Source organism: Felis catus, chromosome A3 (assembly GCF_018350175.1).
Source record: "Felis catus isolate Fca126 chromosome A3, F.catus_Fca126_mat1.0, whole genome shotgun sequence".
Lineage (NCBI taxonomy): Eukaryota > Metazoa > Chordata > Mammalia > Carnivora > Felidae > Felis > Felis catus.
The window spans coordinates 82,079,692-82,099,962 of NC_058370.1; the positions used below are offsets into that span (position 1 = coordinate 82,079,692).

Genomic DNA, 20,271 nt, shown 5'->3' on the forward strand with positions numbered 1-20,271 from the left:
AGCACTGTGTCATTATTTCAAAGGGCCTTTAGGTGAACCTGCGGCTGTTTTATGTGCCACTATGAAGGCCCTGAGAACGAACAATACTGTAGGTTAAAACCTTCACCAGACCTGAAAAAACACTCCTCCTGCCCGCACTCAGAAATTGCATCCGTCCTGTGTTCTCACCAAGCCCATTCCTTCTTATTTCTATATATAGCGTATCACCTGGCATTGGCTCGTCTGTATAAATCATCTAGAGCCAACCCTTGGTTGCAACATCTCTAGGATAATTGTTAGCTGTATCACCTTGGCTTGAAATGGGATGATAATCATTTTTTGGCCTGTCCTAGCCATGGCATCGGTTTGTCAACGGTGACTAAAAGAGAAAAGGAGGAGCATTGGCCTCCTGAAAGACGGGGACTTCTGCCTTCCAAAGAACCGAATGTAAACAGGATGTGTTGGTTTGTCCTTAATTTTCTTTCAGACTAAGAAGCTACTTATTCAAGCCAGGTGGAGGAAGAACTGGCCCAGGAGAGCCCAGGGCTAACAGAAGGAGTAGGGAGGGGTCTGCAAGGCCAGGAAGGAAGTAGACCAACCTGCCCAGGGGAGAAGCTGGGATTACCAGGGAAATGAGCTACTTTGCATCATTAAGTGCCCATGCAACCCATGTGTGAGGTGGGCAGAACTGGCCAGGAATCCAGTTGCGGGAGGGCAGATTCCAGATCCGTGTTAAGGGGAACATCTGTTACCAGAGAAAGCTTCAGAGGATATAAATTTAATACTTGTGTCTCTGCCTCACTCATTAAAACACACACACACACACACACACACACAATTTTTTAAAGCATGCGTTTCCTCTCTTCTCCTGATGGAGTTTTCCCTGGCATTACATGGATGGGATCAAAAACAAGCACGGGCAGCTACTTTGTTTTCTCTCTCCAAGTAACTTGTGTTTATTCTTGGTAATTAAAATGAGGATTGGCTTTTCAGTAAAGCTGAAGATCTTCCTTCCGCCCCCATTCAACCCAGCCTTGACACACACGCGCAGGCTCGCCAGGCATCTTGCAAATCCGTGCCCAGCCCAAGCCCTCCTGAATTCAGAGAGTTCCGACTGGTTCTTACGTATTGGAGCAACACTGAGCCAACGCCGGCCAAGGTTGTGAATGAAGGAAATGTGAGTTTCATCAGTGTAGACTGCCAACTTGAACTTCTTCTGCATTTAAAGCATTTCTTCAGCTCTTCAATTAATCTTTCTCTGTGGGATAAACTAATCGTTTGAACAATTCAGGCCTAAAATAAGCGCGTAGCAGATCATCTAAATTTAGATAGAAAATGTGTTATCTGATCGGAAGTGGAACGTAACCAGCCTCTGGATCCAAAGGCTTTCATTTTTATTTTCTGGGCTATGCTGCCCTATTGGCAAGGAGCTCTTAGACCCATTCTGAACCTTCTCAGATGGAAGAGGCAGGGTGCAGGGGAGGAATCTGCAACTGAGGAGACTAGAGACACCCCCAAGAAACTCGTATGAAGAGAGGGGCAAGTATTTTAAGTGCAAGCATGTGTATGGTTGCTTTTATTTATTTATTTTTTTAAGAAAGTAAAAAATGACCATACTGACAACAAAGACGGAGCCCGGCTCCACAAAGAATAATAAAGAAATAATAAATGAATGAATAAATACATGAAGTCTGTTTTCTCTGCATCTCTTTGGTTGGTCAAATCTGGAGGCCGAGTTTAAATTTCCGGGTCTGTCCCGGCTGGCAGTCCGCGTTCAGAAGCTGCGCTGTGTTCATCCCCACTCGGCGTAGTTCGCCCTTTAAGAAACCCAGAAGTCTGTGTCACCCAAACACATTTCTCTACAAACCAAAAGACTCCCTGGCAGCATGCGGCCAGAGTTTCCCTGCCCACTAGCTGGGATTTCCAAATGACCGCTACATCTGAATGTTGGTCTCCTCCCAGCGGGCCAAGCCGTGCAAGTTTCCATGAAACTACAAAACTAAGACGCCCTTTATGCCACTCGACAACAAGAAAGTAAAATCACAGGGGCAATAAAAAGGAGGACAATAAACCAGCAAATGAAAACAGAAACATCCAGCATAATGACAGGGGTGAAATTAGGCCTGGGGCGCCGGCACACAGGCCTGTCACATTCCTTGTTGGAAAAAGGCTGGCCGAAGACCAGATCCACCTCTTGGGATTGCCTGAAAGGTGAGGCTGGGGAGAAGGCTCAGAAGCGCATCCTCAGCTCTCAGGATACGCCCAATGCCATGCTGGAAAGAATCTTAAAATATCTTTCATTCATGCTGCTGGCTCCAAACGCCGAAAGCAGTGTTCTTTATGTTTTCCTCGGCAGAATACGTTCACTGCTCCGTCAGCTCTCTTTACCCCTCCCAGGAGTGAGCTCTCTCTCGGGACAGGGTACACCCCAGCGACTCTCAGACACGCTAAAGGGCCCACGGTGACATCCCCAGGGTAGGAAACAGCAGGGACTTCTGAAGCCCCGAACTCCTCCGGGGAATGGGTTCATTATTATCTCCTTCAGCGTGGACGGTTTCTGAAATCAATCCTTCTTGTGCTAAAGTAATTAAAACACAGGCAGGAGGCTGACTCTAGTTTCCTCATAAATAAACCGAAAATAATGAAAGGTTAGGAACTGGCATTGACTGCCAAGCTTTATGTCTGTCCCCTAATTACTTTCGTACATCACAGATTCGTGCGTGTCTGAAATCATTATTTGATAACGGTGACCATAGTTCCTAAAATAATTAAGAACTGTAATCATGTATTGAAATATAGAAAAATAGCTTGATAAATGTTTGCCCTCCTACCTGACTAGGTAAACAAAAGAACGCTGACTTTGTATGTTTTGCTGCTTACATGAATATTTCTCTTGAGCAGAGACAGGCCTGACAAAAACAATTATGGGGAGTTGAAAGGCTGAAAGGCCTATAAAACCGAGCAGTGTTTTCCTCCTCAAAATGGGCTGCAACCATCTTGGGGGGGTCTGGGGTGGGGAGGGCATCGAGCCACAGTATAAAATAAGGTAAACGTTGGGATGCTTCAATTTCACTGTATTTAAGGGGAGAGAGAGCACATTGGGTTTATCAGAAATAAACATGGCAATATTATAAAGCAGAGTGTAAAATTCTCAATATCACAAAGGCATTCTGAGCTGGGGGCTGTATGTACACGGGGCTTCACAGGCCCTCCTTCATGTCGCATTCTTCATGGGACCCTTTGTGAAGTGCTCTTGCAGTGTCAGGAAGAAACGACTGGCAGAATATAAAGCCAGGTGTTTCTGGTGTGCAAAGTTTCTTTTTTTTTTTTTTAATTCTTTTTTTTAACGTTTATTTATTTTTGAGACAGAGAGAGACACAGCATGAACGGGGAGGGGCAGAGAGAGAGGGAGACACAGAATCGGAAGCAGGCTCCAGGCTCTGAGCCATCATCAGCCCAGAGCCCGACGCGGGGCTCGAACTCACGGACCGCGAGATTGTGACCTGAGCCGAAGTCGGACGCTTAACCAACTGAGCCACCCAGGCGCCCCTGGTGTGCAAAGTTTCTACTCGAGATTAGATTGGAGAAATCTCATTTCTTGTATAAAAATATGAATGATAGGAATCTTAAAGCACATTGCAGACAACCGGTCTTGAGCTGGGGGTAATTTTGCACTCCCCACTGCCACCCCGTCGGGCACAGCTGTCAATGTCTGAGGACATCTTTGGTTATCACAACTTGGAGTAGGGGAGCGTTACTACTGGCATCTAGTGCTCAATGTCCTCTAACGCACAGGACAGCCCCCCACAACAAAGAGTTTCCCAGCCCAAAATGTCAACAGTGCTGAGGTCAGGAAACCCTGCTCTAGCCAAAGTGTATACATACACACAGACAGAAAACTAGTGGCCTGAAGGTCAAAGTCAGGCCTTGGGGATCAGGGCCCTCAGAAGGCCTATGAAGGCAGTCACAGTGCAAGGCAAGGAGACACATGTCTATCTGCACCAGGCAAGAGACAAAATGCAGCCGCAGGGGGCAGGGGTTCAGCTAGTTGCCAGACCAGGGAGATTTAGACTTCAGGCCATAGATGGAACGGCAATGTGGTGTTTGAAGATGTGCTTTGGGGGGACTGTGAAAGTCGCTGTACGCATCTGATCAGAAATGTGCTGTCTCCTCCAGAAAACCGCCTTAATCCTCCAAATGGGAGAGAGCCGCCCCCCTCAGTGCTCAGGCCGTAGGTCCGAGGTCCTTATTACCTTACCAACCACTACCTTCTGCCAGTGGTCCTCAGGGTGAGCTGTAAGCTCCTCGAAGACAAGACTCGCGCCTTTTCAAATATTTCCTTGTGGTCCATGGGATCATAGAACAAAGCAATCCCCGTGAAATGGTTGTTGAATTTACATCAATGTTGTAGTGTCCCCCCAATATTAGAAACGCTGCATGCACACGTGTGAATAAAACACGTTACGTGGGAAGAGAAAAAGGAAGCGATCTACTCTTTTCATCTGGAAAAATCCTTCAGCAAACTCTACCTTCAAAGACCTGTTTATACTTCTTTTTTGATGCTAACCATCTGCCTGACTGCCTTCCCCCTTTCTTGAGCCTTTTTAGCAGTTTCCAGTAGTAATGCGGTTCATCTTGAAATTTCACTGCGGCATCTCATAAAAGGGTCACAATCTTGGTTAATGTTATTTTAGACGTAAACGCCTGAGATCAAAGCACAGGGCAGTTTGCCTATCCTTCACTACACAACTAAAAATAAAAATTAATTAGGCTCTATAATTTGTTAATTTGCTAATGACTCTTCCCTGTAAAACGCAGTTTGACTCTGCTCAGCTTCAGTTGTAACAAAAATTTGAGTTAGGCTTTCTCCTTCCTCTTCATATTCAAAATGAGTCACTCTATAGACTGAGAAGGAATCAAGCATTTTGGGGATAAAAAGTAGTTTGGGAATAAAAGGCAATTTTGGAATAAAAGGCAATTTTCCATGTTAAAGTATTCTGGGAAGCTTCAGTACCTTCCCATTGTTCCCATTCCCGAGATGTAAGAAACTCATCCCAAGCAATCCAAATATCTTCAACTCCACTTAACAAAACAAATCAAAGGACTATTCTTCACCTTATAAAGGTGAAGATTCAACCCAAGATTGCTTTCATTCAGCAGCACTTACTCTCAAAGCCATTCAAATTCAGATGATGTTTACACATCTTTTCAGGAATCAGAAGAACTTCTAAGAGCTAAGAAGGAGTGACAAAAGAGCCCAACCCCTTAATTTTGCAGGTGAAGAAACAGGCTCAGAAGGCAATATGAACTCTCTCAGCTACATAAAGATAACAGCTAGGACTTATATCAAAGGCCCACAGCTTCTCACATCTTTATCACTTCCACCGTGTCTAAGCCGTCATTATACCGTAGCGGGCCTGGTACAGAAGTCCTACTTCTACCCTCCCTCCTGTGCCCTCCCCTCCCCACAAAGATCACTCCACACAGCAGCCAGAGGGACGTATCTACAACAGAGGGAAAACTAGGTCACTCCTTTGCTCAGAAACTTCCGATGTCTTCCCACCTCCCTTAGGTGAAAGCTAATCCTCGCGTGGCCTACGCAGCCTAATCTATTTGTCATTATTTGTCTCTTCTATCAAAGCACCCAACACTTTCTTCACTGGATCCTGACCCTTACAGTTCCATCCACCAGAAACCCCTTCTTCTAGACTGCCAAATGATTCCCTCCCTCCTTTCCTTTCTTCGGGGGTCTTCCCAAACATCACTTTACCAGAGGTGGCTTCTCTGACCACCTCTATGTAAATAACACCATTCCACCTCCTCTCTCTTTCTCTCTCTCCCTCTCTCCCACCTTGCTTTCTTTCCTATTTTTTCTAACACTTTTACTACCTGACACATTACATATTTATTTATTCATTGACTGCCTTTCCCCACTAGAAGATCAAAAAAAAAAAAATCCCTGCTGGATCCCCAGACAGTATTTTTTTTATAAAAAATTTTCTTAATGTTTATTTATCACTGAGAGACAGAGAGACACAGAGCATGAGCAGGGGAGGGACAGAGAGATGGAGAGACCCAGAATCCGAAGCAGGCTCCAGGCTCCGAGCTGTCAGCACAGAGCCCGACGCGGGGCATGAACACACGAACCGTGAGATCATGACCTGAGCCAAAGTCAGACGCTCAACCGACTGAGCCACCCAGGCGCCCCTAGACACTCAGTATTTTTGAAGTCTAAGTGCTACTATGTGCCAGGTACTATTCTAAGGAAGGTACAAGGACCAATTTACTCAGCCTTCCCAACAAGAACCAACTATTGTCATCACTGTCATCTCTGGTTCACGGATGAAGAAACTGAGGCACAGAGAAGCTTACAAACTTGTCCAAGATCACTCAGCTAGTAAACAGTAAGTCCAGAATTTGAACCCAGAACACAGGCTCTTTAACCACCGAGATGTATTGTGTCACGCCTAACTAATGACAAAAAATGACTTCAGTGTTTTTTTCCCCACACCATACTCTCAGAAATGGGGATACATTCCAGTGTGCTTTCAAAATGTCAGCAGTTTCCTGTAACTGCCTAATATTTTAAACAATCCCTAAGACTCATAAACAGGAGCAAAAATGTGAGCCACAGTTCTGATGCACTTGGGTGTCTAATTCAGAGCACACAAACCATAGGACTGTGACATACACATGTGTGCAGGCAACTCTCCACACTGGACTGGGATTACCATTATTAGCTCTGGTCCATAAAGGGAAAGCTAAGACATAAAAGCTGCAGTGATGTTCCAGGACACACAGCCAGGAACAGTGGCTGGAAGGGAGCCATTGAGGGCCCCTCTGGGACTGCAGCAGGCCACACATGCTCCCTGCTTATTAGTGTAAAACACCCTGGTGACTCACACAGCGGAATGCTTAAGCCAAGATGTCACCTAATAGAGGGTATGTTGATACAGCTTTATCTGAGAAGTTACATAATCATCCCAATGTGGAAATGCCAAAAGGGAATTTGTGCCTTGGAATAAAAGAGAGATGTACCCCTGGGAATGACCGACTCCACAAAGGATATAAGGAGTTTTCCAGTAAGAAACTTATTACCCTAGACAGAGCAGGTGACTTGTAAAAGACAGGTCGCAATGGGGGCTAAGGATTCACTATGGGCAGTTCCACTTGGTTAAGACTTAGCCAGACCCCTGCCCTAGACAGTCTCCAGTGTCCCCCAGACCCGCCCCCTCCCACAGGGCAGAAAGAGGCCTATTCTGTTATCTAGCCTCCTGGGATATAAAAGTCCTTACTTTGAGTCCTTTCTGCCTCTTGCTTTTGGGTCAAATATTTATTTATTCAAGTCTAGAGACTTCATTATCTTTCTATCCTAGAGGGCCGAATGAATCTCCCCTTCCACTCTGAAGGAATTTTCTGAAAGAAATTACTCTCTGAAAAAAATCTCGAGCTCTGGGATACTGCTCCCACCCTCCAGTCTTCCCTTGACCTCTGCCTCCGTCGTTCCACCTGCCCCAGGACGTGACAGAAGGAAGGAGGTTGGCTGGAAGGGAGGGGCGAAAGTGTCACAAGCACCTGTCACCTGGCTGGCCCTGGTCCCCACCTCCCCAGCCCCCAGAACCTCCGCCCTCCCTCCCGCACGCCCCGACTGCGACTAGCCCGTCCCTCCCGCCCCAGCCTCCCGCCACCTTCCAATGGCCAAGGGGCAGGGCAAGCTGAGCAAGCCGCGGCAGCCCAGCTGGGTCCCCGCCCTGTTCCCGGTTCCCGAGCCGGGCCCCTGCGACCTTTAAATGCCGCCCAGGGCCAGCGCGACGCGGCCTTCGCCACCCTTCTTCCTCGGGCGGCGACAGCAGCACCCCGAGGAAGAAAGCAGCCCCGACCGCGCAGCGGCAGTCCGGCAGCAGCGGCCACCTCCGACCTCCCGGCCCGAGCCGCCTCCCGCTCCCCTCCCCCTCCTCCCCGGCCCAGCCTGCCTGGTCGGCGCCTGGCCCCAGGCGTGCGCGCACGCGTGCCCGCCTGTGTGCGCGCGCCCGAGCCAGCCTCGGACCCGCGCCCCCGCCCGGCGCAGGACCGCCCCGGGATCCCCGCCCGCGCGCCGCGTCCCACGTCCCCCGCCGCCGCCGCCGGGCCGCCAGCCCTGCACCCCGGCGCGCAGTGCAAGAAGATGGCGGGATCCGTGGCCGACAGCGATGCCGCGGTGGTGAGTGCGGAGGGGTGCACGCGAGGCGCCCCCTTCCCGCGGCCCCGCACGCCGCCGCCTGCTCAGCCTGGCTGCGGCGGAGAGGTGGCTGAGGCCCAGCCCGGGCGCCCCCCGCGTGGGAAGGCGCCGGGTACCTGTTAGCGAGCGCCGGCTGTGAGAGGCAGGCCTGGGGGGCAGGCGGGGCGCCCCGGGTGCAGCCGAGGGAGCGTGCGTGGGGGCGGACGGCGGCATGGGGGTGACCGACAGCCCCCTCGATGCCGTGCAGCCGGCGGCCAGGTGTGTGCACGTTGCACGTGTGAGTGTGCGCGTGTGTGAGTGTGTCTGGGGCGCGCGCCCCGCCGCCGCCTCCGCCTCCGACGTCCCGGGGATTCCCCCTTGGAAATGGGTCTGGCCCGGGGGCTCCCGAGAGAAGTTGAGCGCGGCCCTGCACTCCAGCCACGTCCTTCGGGACAGGCCTGGGCGACAGCGGGTCCAGAGGCGTTTGCATTTAAAGAGGGGCCTGTCCTCCACCGACGCGGGGCTCTGGCTCCCCGGTGTGCCTCGACCTGGATTTTGATCCAGATCTGAAGGTCTGGGGATCTTGAGAAGCTTAGCTACCAGGTGGAAAGGACGGGTTTTGTTCCGGGGCTTTCTGCGGCTATTCAATGGGCTGTGAGGTGGCAGCATCTGCAGACGCTGCCTGTGACCTGCCAAGGCTGCTGGATTCAGCCAGACCCGTGTAGGTTCTTCCCCACCCCTTCCCCTTCCCCTCTCCCGCCCCCACCCCCAAAACTAGAGCCTTTGGAAAGCCAATCTGTGTGCTTCTATTTTTAGAAACTAGATGATGGGCATTTAAACAACTCTTTGGGCTCTCCAGTTCAAGCCGACGTGTACTTCCCACGACTGGTAAGTGATTTAGTTCTGTGCTCTGTGTCTCCGCCTGTACCCATTTTCTTTCTAACTGCATTTTCTAATGAGTCAGGTCCCCAGGATCTGAGGGCTTGGCTTTTCCCCTACAGGCTGTAAACTTCCTGCTTCTCCTGTCATCCTTTGCAGATAGTTCCATTTTGTGGGCACATTAAAGGTGGCATGAGACCAGGCAAGAAGGTGTTGGTAATGGGCATCGTAGACCTCAACCCAGAGAGGTAAGACAGAGAGTCCTTGTCACGGGAAGGCTTATCAGGGAGTTACAAGGCAGCGCCCACTCTTGTTGTGGTTTATTGCCCCTCCTCCTCTCCCTGTGGCCAGTGTTGCTAGTTAGAAGCGCCAAGAAAGTACCATGTTCCCATGAAAAGAATGTGTATGAATCCTAGCCATCATTTGTCCAGACAGCTATTTATATCAGAGATTATAAATATAGGCCCACATCATTTTCTCTTTGACCCTTAGGGAGGCCAAAGGATTTTTTTCTAAGGGTTTTTAAACATGGTGCTTAGAGCAAGATCTGTCAATGTAAATGGCAAGCAGACTTTACAAGATTATTATTCCCCTGGTCAATTTCTGGGGCTGCTTCTGAGAATTCTGAAATGGATTAAGGTACAGATGTGTGGGTGGTTTGAAGTATCTGACATCCCTAGTATCAGTCCTTTTGCAAAGCCTCCTTTAGGTATCGAAACGCCTGGCTTGATTGTAATCCTCCTTCTCCATACGTAGCCCAATTCCCTGTGTAAAAAGTGGCCCATGAAAAGCAAACACACCCTGAGAAGAAGGAGCAAGTATGGGGGCCTGCGTCATTGGCAAGTGTTGTCATGGCCAACCCTGATTAACGAGGTAATTTTCTGTTCAGCTTTGCCATCAGCTTGACCTGTGGTGACTCTGAAGACCCTCCCGCCGACGTGGCAATTGAACTCAAAGCTGTGTTCACAGACCGGCAGCTACTCAGAAATTCTTGTATATCTGGGGAAAGAGGTGAAGAACAGTCAGCAATCCCTTACTTTCCATTCATCCCAGACCAGCCATTCAGGGTGAGTACCTCGAGTGCCTCAATTCTAACTGCTGGCAGGGTGATGATGCTGTTCTCCGGCAGTGTATGCCAAGAATGCTTTAAGCAGCCAGAATTTTTGCATGTCCAGGAAATTTGTCACCTGACGGCGAAAAAAAGAAAAAAAGATCAAAAGAGCTCTGTTTGCTGATAGGAATTAATATCATACTAGCTCTTGGCTCTATTTAGCTAGTGCATTTAGTAGATAAACCCATGTCTGGATTGCTAAGAATAAATACTTTTCTATGTAGTACTCAACCTAGTACTGGGAACATAATCTATACTGGCCCCGAAACACCTGATTAATAAATAATAATAAGTGCTAGAATTTTCCTCAACCTGTAAGGAGCAGTAAGCCTTATTGGTTGTGACCTTTTAAAGAATATAGTGATGATCTTTTCATTGTTTCTTGTTGCTTTTGCCTGTACGGCCTGGTCCTGTTTCTGCCTCTGGGTTAAGTAGCCTCAGTGTGTTTTATTGCCACAGGCTGTGTGGCTGACAGACTCCTTCTCTTGGGCCTACATGAGTATAAATTGGCTCTCCACTATCTCGTGGGCAGGAAGCACAGCCCAAACTTCCCATCCAACCAAGCAATATGAGTAGCACCTTCCTCTATGAAGGCCAATGCCAAGAGATACAAGTAGTGTGGGTAATGTGTTAGGAAAGGATTTACTGAACTATCAGTCCTGGTGATGAAGTTGTCTGCATTATACCTTGTTAACATACATCACAATAATGACAACTCAGTTAAAAGCTCCCTGTTGCCTATAAGCCTACTAAAAGCACAGCTATCCTTAACCTGTTGCTCTTCATCTAGAAATTTACAAGGGCCTTATAAAGAAGTAGTGGGAGGAATAAGAATCCACGACGTCTACATCAGTGATAGAATCGAGATTGTTGTTCTCATGGTAGCCTAGGGAAGGCACCCCTGTCCATGTCCCATGCCCTCCCCCTTCTCTAGAATGGTAATGACCCCTTAGACTCCTCTTGACTGTGACAGGTTTTTTTTCTTCCTTTTTTTTGTTTTTTTTGACTGTGACACTTTCTCAATGATGAATGTTAATGCGTAGCTCATGAGTATGAGTAACCAGAGCTTCTGACGGCCAAGAATATAATGCTCCCCAACAACCAAATTGAAATGAAATCAGCCCTTCTTGGTGATACAGTTTTAGTAATAATATGTATTAAATGTGACTAATATCACATATAAAGTCTCTTCTTGCATGGGAGCCACCAGTGCTTTTAATGAATACATAGTACAGAACCAATGATTAAAATGTATGGTGAATTACTTGAGGAAAAGAGGAAGAAAAAGCTTTTGCCATATGGAATCAGCATTTCTGTTTAGCTTAACAAAGCCTTGTTAATTACACATGGTCCAGGGTTAATTACCTCCTCTCTGCTGTAGTGTTTACCATGTTTGAGTGTCTAGACTGTTATTACATGCTACTAAGGGGGTACCGGTTCTGCTTTGTTAGGGTCTTCTCTGAGGGTAGGACAGAATTGTGCAGGGGATGGAGGCACCTAGGTGGCTTCATCAGTTAAGCATCCGACTTCAGCTCCGGTCATGATCGCACACTTCTTGAGTTTGAGCCCCTCATTGAGCTCTCTGCTGTCAACGAAGAGCCTGCTTCAGATCCTCTGTCTCCCTCTCTCTCTGCCCCTCCCTCTCTTGCTCACGCTCTCTCAAAAATAAATATTTTTTTTTTAAAAAGAAAAAAATTGTTCAGGGGATGACAGTGGAGACATTATGTGTCATATAAATAAATATATGCTACTTTATGTCCCTTTCTGGAGTACGAGGAGAAGGGAGAAATTAAAGCATGAATAAATCTTCAAAGGATATTGAATAGTATAGAGCAATGGTTCACAAAGTGTGTTCCTCATTCCAGCCATGCCCGCATCGTGTTGGAACTTGATGGAAATGCAGATTCTTAGATCTTACCCTCGACCTACTAAATGGATAATTTGGGGGGTGGAGCCCAGCAATCTGTGTCGTAACAAGCCTTCTGTATGAGTCTAGTACACCCCGATGCTTGAGAACCACTGAAGATGGTGCCTTTCTCTAAAATGAAGTATTATTTATTTGTTTTCCCCAGCAGGGTTCAGTGAAATTGTGAATTGAGATGATAGATGATGATTTTGTTGCTTCCAGGTGGAAATTCTTTGTGAGCACCCACGTTTCAGAGTGTTTGTGGACGGACACCAACTTTTTGATTTTTACCACCGCATTCAAACGTTATCTGCAATCGACACCATAAAGATAAACGGGGACCTCCAGATCACTAAGCTTGGCTGACACTGTTGAAACCACCTCCGTTTCAAATAGGATCAGGTGCCACGACTATCTATCTGACTGTCGGTCTGGAAGAAGTGTCCTAGCAAGATCTGGAGACTTAAAAAGAAAACAAAAACAAAAAAGCAAGCTTCCCTGTCTCTTCTTTCTGTGCAGTTTAGACCCAAAATGACAACTTCAGACTGTGGTTTGCCCTTAGGAAGCCGTCAGAACAAAGACACCGAGCCATTATTTCCAGAACCAAGTAATACATTTATGCTGGATTTTATTCAGACTAAACCGACATGGATTTGTGATAATTTGTGATTTGGTAGCAAGTTATTCATCTTTTCAAAACAAGGTGATACTTAGAAACAAAAGTGCTAAAGACCTAAAACAACACCACCACCAACAAAGACGGTACACCGAAATCAACTCATTTCTGCACTGAAGTGGGATCGTGTAGCACAACCAACATTTTAGTCAGGGTATTTACATAGAATGTAGGTTGTTCGAGGTTTGGTTGGTTTTGTTTTTTTGGTTTTTTCTTCTTTTTTTTTTTGTTTGTTTTTGCACAACATAATTGTTAATTCAGATTTTGAAAGCTTTCTCGGAGTTATTTATTTATACTCAGTGTATGTATTAGGGAATGATTAATGTCTCAAAAACAAGTTATGAACTTTTGAATGTACAAATATCTTAGGTCCAAAGGGGAAAATTACATATTACAATCATGAAAGAATTGTATCTTCCATACCCCTAAACTTAGGATCTCTTGATATAAATTGCTGTAAGTGCTTTTGGGAAAACTTGGCAACATTTCGATAAAACTGCTTTTCAAGTAATCGACGATTACATGAATTCTATTTACATGACTTTTTCTCCTTACTGTGAATTAGCACAGTATTGGCTTCCTTAAGACTAATTAACTACTTTTTCCTAGGTCTTTATAACAGCTCATTAAGTTGTTATTAAACTGATTGAAAACATATAACAGATGATTGCATAGACAATTTTTAAAATAACTGTTATATAAACTTTTAAAAGTATACTATGAAAATGATTCTGGAATGCAATGTAAAGCAGAAGCAAGTGGCCCCAAATAACTTACTTGGAAGTAATTTATATCAACTTAAGCTGTTAGCTCATTGTATTACTTTTATCATGTGACCCTCGCCAATGTCCCTAAGCAATGCCTTTGGAGCTTCAGAGGAGAGGATGCTTCCCGCTGTGTTGGCTGTGCTGAGACATTAGGATAAGAGGGGATCCGGATTAGGAAATGATCCAGTTAGTTTATCTGGAAGGTTAACTCCCAGAACTCCAGGTCTCTTGAGCCCAGCCAATAGTATGAATGCTTCCACTTAAGCTGGAAGAGTTTCCGTGCACTTGTGGAACTGATCCATCCGACAGCAGAGCGTCATCAGGAGGAGCCTGCAGTACTGTAAATGTCACCACGCGGCAAGGGATGGTCGGAGTCCTGGGCACTGGACGTCACAAAGTGCATTGGCCCTGGAGAGAAGGACCCCTGGCATTGCTTTGGTCAGGTAGTGGGGAGGACTGAGGGATGCTGGGGTGGGGGTGTATTTATATATAATTTAGGTTTTGTTTGTACAGCATACTGCATCATGTTATGACACGTCCTTGCCCTGCTTTGCTTTGGAGTTTTTTTTACACAACATGCAGAGACACGGAAGTGGCCACGTCATTTTCACGTGTCGAGAATGTAGACAGTGTTTCAGTACCAAAGTCTTAAGAAAAAGCAACCTAAAATTGTGAATTTTTTATAGGTGATGTATTTGGGTTCTTCTCAACTTTGAAACCGTTTAGCACAGTTCCACTGTGTTATAGAAGAAGATACTTTATCCAACGAGACTGGCTGAGCATTGAAAAGCTTTATGTACCAGCTGACTTAATCAGCCATATTCAGCCAAGAGGGCTGTTCTGTGGCTCCAGGTATTTTCAAGCCTGTGATTAACTTCTCGTGGCTTCTCAAGCCACTAGATTTTGAGGAGTGTTTGTACAGGCATTTAGAGGGCACCCTGAACTCTATTTGTAGGGGTTTTGGTGGAAGACCCCCACGGGAGGTTTCCTTTGAGTGGCTGCCCATCCCCACGCACTGCATAATTCAGCAGAAACCAGAGGAGCTGGGTGTGTTGATTGGAAATGACACTGTTCTCTCTACCTATCGGCTAACTGCTTATCGGCCAAGCCCTTACGCAGCTTAGTGTGAAGATACACTGTTAACCCTTCCTTTCTCTGGGAGGCCAGTGGGAACCTCTTGGTTAAGCCTGTTGGAATTAATCTCAATGATGTGATGGTTTGATTCAGGTATAACGAAATTAGCAGGGGGGCTGTGTTAATCATTAGCTGGAAACTGGAAACAGTGTTCTTGCCTCTCATTGGCATGTGAGGTACAAGGTGGGAATTCAGGGTGGAAAGTGCAATTTAAAGCTTCACAGGAGAGCATTTGGGTGTGTAAGGAGTTATTTCTGACCAGAGCCTAATTTTGCAATATGACCAAAACCAAGGAATATAAATAACAGTCAGGCTCTGGGGGAACGAAAGGCAGGCTTTAGACAATCTGTCCATTTCTGCATCAAAATTGAATGGAATGTGTATATCTACTTAAAAATTAATAGAAGTGACTTCTGCTTTTTGGGCTGTCCCAGAATTGTCTGAAAAATACTATTTTTTTAAAATTTGAAACCCCGTTTGAAATCTTGACAACCTCAGTTCAAAACCCCTAAGAGATCACTCTTGGAATTGATGGTGACTTGTTAAAATGGCAAATCCTTTCATTTGTACTAAAAAAATATATATCCAAAAAAGAGGGAGGGAGCCCTGTGGCCTTGAGAGAAACAGCCTTGGCATTTTCCGGCATTAATGTAGAAATAATGTTCTTATGATCACATATTTTCAAGGAAACACTTTCTTATTTACTGCGTGGTGTAAAATGTTGCTAAATGTGTTCTTACATTATTATGTCACTGCTGAAAGTTATTTGCACTATAATAAAGGAATTTTCTACAAAGCGGTTTCTGGTTTGTAACATGCTAAGTTTGGCACCAGATATGATGTACTTAGTATAAACCAAACGGTATTAACAGTGTTCCCTCACTTTAATATGTGCTCCAAGACCACTTTCACATGTTTCCCACTTTGATAAACTGATCAAGGGAAGGAAAGTGCCTCGGAGACCTAATGAGTTTATGTTGTGTGCACAATGGGTTTTCTTTTTAAGTATAATTTATATACAGTAAGTTCACTTTGATGTACAATTCCACAGGTTCTAACTCATGCATAGATTCCTGCTAACCACCACCTCAACCAGGATACAGAATTGTTCCATCACCCCCCAAAATTCCCTTGTGCTATCCTTTTATAGTTAAATTTGTCCCTCACTCCTAACCCCTAATCAGGCAATCACTGTTCCCTGTCCCCTCTCTATAGTTTTGCCTTTTCCTGAGTGCCCTAGAAAGAAAATCATGCAGTACGTAATCTTTTGAGGTCGGTTTTTTCCCATTTGCATAATGCATTTGAGATTCTTGTGGTGTGTGTATCAATAGTTTTTATCGCTCAGTAGTGTTCTATTGTATAGACATACCAATTTCTTTATCCATCTACCTGTTAAGGATGCAGTGGGTTCTTAACAAATCATTACATATAATCTTAGCACAGTATATATACAAAAGCAAGACTGAATATCCATGTCTTCTCTTTCTGTGGTTTGCATGATTAGGAAGGAAACTTGATTCCTTGGCTATTCTGCCTACAAATAAAACTATAGCTTATAGAAGTTTGCCTAGCTTCAGTTCGGGAGGTGAGCAGAGATATTTACTCACATGCTGGTTCTAGGGTCCTACTTACGCCTTAAATGTTTTTATTAATCCCTTTTTTCCATTTTTATTTTTCAAAGATGCAAAGTTATGAGGCATGATTCTGTCACAGCTTTTGCAGTTAAGTATAGGCAGGGAGGCACCTATATGCGCACCTGTTAAGGTGGGGACAGTTTGCTGACACTATTGGACAGAGATGGGGGAACTTCCGTGCCCCACAGCCTCGCTAGAAAGATCCCTTTTGAAATATGACATTATACTTGCTTTGTGACAGCATTGTGGATTAGATGGTGTGGAAGACAGCTATAATTGGAGCCTCCAAGTGCCTCAAACACTGAAGGTCTTCACTCATGCAACAGGTATTTATTGAGCTGTGCCAGTTGCTGTTCTAGGCACTCAGACAATACATCAGTGAGTAAAACTGACGAAGGTCTCTGGTGGGTTTAAACTTTAGTGTGCTTAAGAATCACCCAGAAAGCCCGCTTAAAGGCGCAAGCCCAGCCTCATTCCGGGAGATTGTTTCAAAAGATCTGGAGTTGGTCCCAAGAGTTTGTATTTTTGGGAAACCTCCTGGATCCCAAATTAAGGAGCTCTGCCTTGGTGAATTCCATACACATTCACCTAATCAAACTGTTGGATTCTATGGGGCTGTGATACTCTGATCTGTGCATATCTTCCTGTGAAAATTGCATTTCGACGCAGGGACGTCCTTGCACTCCCCCAAAAAATCATGCAACTGTCATTACAGCTCTACAGCTGTGTGCCAACATCCCTGATTTAACCTCCTCCTCTTCTCACTCTATCTCTACCTCAAATATAAGACACTGAAGTAAAAGAAAGTGCCTTTCAACCAAGTTTTATAGAAATCTTCCTTATTTGGATTGACTTTGGACCTCAGGAGGACCTGACACCTGTTGTAAACAGTCGATGCTCTGAGAAAGATTGAGGTTCTGGGGGAAGCCTGTCTTCCTGATTGGTAACTATTTCAATCAGTTACTCATTGGAGAATTGTCAGGGTGGGACCCAATCATTACTCTGAGACAAATAACACAGAGTGATGTATAACTTGTAAAGAGGTCAGAGGGCAAGTAGTAATGGTCCAAATGAGCTGTTCCTGGCATTTTGGAAATGAATTTAGAGTCTTCCTTTCACAAGAAAACGCTGCAACACTGCGTGCATGCCTTGCTTACTAACCACCATGTTAATTTCACAATGATTCTTCCCTAAAAAAAAAAAAAAAAAAAAAAAAAAAAGTCTCCTGCACAAGGCCAAGAACTGCCTTGCAAGACAAACACTAAATAATTAATTAAAATAGGTGTATACAGATGCCAAAACAATACTCAACCAAGACAGAAGGGGAAGAAATAGCCACTGACGCTTTCTCTTGCTTTGATACACCTTCCATCTCCCAGGGAAAGATGGTGACCAGGTGAGCAAAGTCTTACAGAAGTAAGGAGACATCGTTCTTTGAAAGGGCAACAGACTGTCCCTAAATAATAGGCCCTGGGAAGCAGCAAGCCAGCCATGAGCCTTGGGGACGATGCGAGGTTTGGGGGGCCTTCCAAGGTTTCATGAGTAAGGATGATAGCAAATGTTTGCTAATGACCCCAGCAACTCCCTCTCTGTCAGTATTCTGTCATTAATTCTAAACCGATAGATGAAAATAATCAAAGCTCACCTAAACAGCTGGTCTGGGAACAGGAGGGAGAAGAAGTGAGTCTGTGGTGAGAGGTGAGAATGGGGCACCCCTGCCTCAGGGATTCCTTGTGTAAGCTTAGGTAGGCACTTTGTTTATTTACTTTTTTTGAAAGAGGGGGAAAAATGTTTTAATTGTTGAAATACATTAGTAAATTGAGTAATCTGCATTGCAGCACTAAGTGCTAGACGCAGTTACCATCACATTAAGAACTTTCCAAATATCACACTAACCATCAGTCACCAGTTCAAGTGGGCACTTTAAACTTCCTGCTTCACTTTGCCTCCTGTGAGAAACGGAAATCATGACACTGTATCATCATTGTATCATCATGTTTGGAGAGCCAGAGGTAATAGCAGTTGGGGCAGGAGTAAAACATTTGTCACAATTGATAAAGCCAGAGTGAAAATAATCATGATACCAACTCCTGTAGCAGTTCTCCACAACGTTGTAAAACAGTAAGAAAAGCGCCAGTGTTTGAGGCTGTGTCTAATCCCTCGGAATACGCTTTTAATACTGTCTCATTGAAGTCTATTTTATTTAAAATCTAGGGGCGCCTGGGTGGCGCAGTCGGTTAAGCGTCCGACTTCAGCCAGGTCACGATCTCGCGGTCCGGGCGTTCGAGCCCCGCGTCAGGCTCTGGGCTGATGGCTCAGAGCCTGGAGCCTGTTTCCGATTCTGTGTCTCCCTCTCTCTCTGCCCCTCCCCCGTTCATGCTCTGTCTCTCTCTGTCCCCAAAATAAATAAACGTTGAAATAAATAAATAAATAAATAAATAAATAAATAAATAAATAAATAAATAAATAAAATAAAATCTAGCCAAAGTTAGCAGTGTGTTAGGCAATATTTAAAACGATGTTTGTAAAATACAATTAGAGATTTTTTTATGCTGAATTATTACATTTGTTCCAATATGAGAAGCATGGGTTTCTCCTAATGCAGTAAAAATAATCTTTAGTTCAACATAAAATGATTTTTCATGTTACATTAAAAAGTGAATAAGGAAGACATGCACAAAAAAGATAAGGAACTACTGAAAACAGTTCTTTTAATGAGAATCTTCATGGAGTAGTGTGGTCTGTTACTCTAAGATGCTAATTCACCATTCATTTATCCTACATTTTTTACAAAATTTTTTTATGTTTATTTATTTCTGAGAGAGAGGGAGAGACAGAGCGTGAGCAGGGGAGGGGCAGAGAGAGAGGGAGACACAGAATCTGAAGCAGGCTCCAGGCTCTGAGCTATCAGCACACAGCCCGATGCGGGGCTTGAACCCACAAACCATGAGATCATGACGCAGGCTCCGTGCTCAGCTTGGAGCCCCATGACCCTGGAATCATGACCTGAGCTGAAATCAAGAGTTAGATGCTCAGCCAACTGAGCCACCCTGGCACCCTTATCCTACATTTTTTAAATCTTTAAATAAACAAAAAACCCACACATTATGGAGAAGTCCAGTGTCTTTATCTGAGGAGGTTGGAAAGAGACCTGTTCTCATAAGACTCTGATTAAAATCCAATATTGGGGTTACCTCACAGTTTGGGGTAGAAGGCAACTAACCTTCATTCTCTTTGCTTTTGTAAGCAGTGTAAATTCCTGACTTGGGATTCCCCCTGGCAATCCTCAATAACTTTGAAATTACGTAAATGCTTTTTAAAAATTCAGCTTGCTCAATTGAAAGGGCAAATACCTTTATACAGTTCACGCTCTTAAAGCACGTCTGTATCGTTACTCATGCCCATAGTTCTTCTCTCTCGTAAGGGAATCACTCATAACTGGATGCTAATGTAGTGAAGCTGGGATTAAACGGAGCACTTTTATATGAAGGCTCCGTGTTGGACACCGTGGGTTATAAAAAGAGATAAAGGACATATGTCGTCTACCTGGAAGAGTTTATGATCTAACTGGAAAGACAGGTCATGGACATATAAAATACACATAAAGATGCACGTCAACAAATAGAGCCAGTCTGAGTGGGCAGAACATTACATGCTCTAGGAGTTCCAGGGGACAGGGCTTGCTAGGGTGACCCAGGGGTGGCATCTGGGTCCGGAAGACTTCAGCTGGGCTTCCAAGGGCCCGAATGCCCTTTGCACCTCCGTGCTACACCAACCCCCCCCCCCCCGTACATACCAACTTTGGGTTTGAGCTGAGGGGCCAGTGTTATGTCTCCCAAAGTTCAGTGATGTAGTTGAAATTCTGGCCTCCCAAAGCAAGTTCAAGGAGGAATTTGCTATTTTTAAATTACAAAACACATGGGTCTCTGGTAGAGAGAAGACTTCCTTTCAGAAGCCTCCAGCAAAGAAAGGGCTCCTTCCTAGAATA

The 20,271-nt window shown here is 45.2% G+C and overlaps 1 protein-coding gene and 1 long non-coding RNA gene across 6 annotated transcripts in view; one reads left to right on the forward strand and one right to left on the reverse strand.

The window, feature by feature from the left end:
• Positions 1-1,544: 1,544 nt before the first annotated feature.
• LOC111559825 overlaps positions 1,545-20,271 on the reverse strand; it is a 40,187-nt gene continuing 21,460 nt past the window's right edge. For 3 of the 5 annotated variants that reach the window (XR_006595623.1, XR_006595625.1, XR_006595622.1), the window contains one exon: positions 9,478-10,242. This is a non-coding gene — a long non-coding RNA (uncharacterized LOC111559825). Of the gene's footprint in view, positions 1,797-9,477; positions 10,243-18,179; positions 18,478-20,271 lie in introns of those variants that run through there. The other 2 variants (XR_006595624.1, XR_006595626.1) reach the window with 2 other exon arrangements.
• Positions 8,019-15,445, forward strand: LGALSL (galectin like). Its single transcript, XM_023251713.2, has 5 exons — positions 8,019-8,179; positions 8,993-9,064; positions 9,215-9,303; positions 9,945-10,122; positions 12,295-15,445. The coding sequence occupies exons 1-5, from the start codon at positions 8,144-8,146 to the stop codon at positions 12,436-12,438; spliced, it is 519 nt and encodes a 172-aa protein (XP_023107481.1). The 5' UTR covers positions 8,019-8,143; the 3' UTR covers positions 12,439-15,445.

Bases quoted from the DNA above. Each gene is read 5' to 3' on its own strand.
- LGALSL (XM_023251713.2), top strand. From the start codon at position 8,144: ATGGCGGGATCCGTGGCCGACAGCGATGCCGCGGTG. The intron at 9,065-9,214 runs GTAAGTGATTTA...CATCCTTTGCAG, and splicing joins ACGTGTACTTCCCACGACTG to ATAGTTCCATTTTGTGGGCA. The intron at 9,304-9,944 runs GTAAGACAGAGA...TTTTCTGTTCAG, and splicing joins GTAGACCTCAACCCAGAGAG to CTTTGCCATCAGCTTGACCT.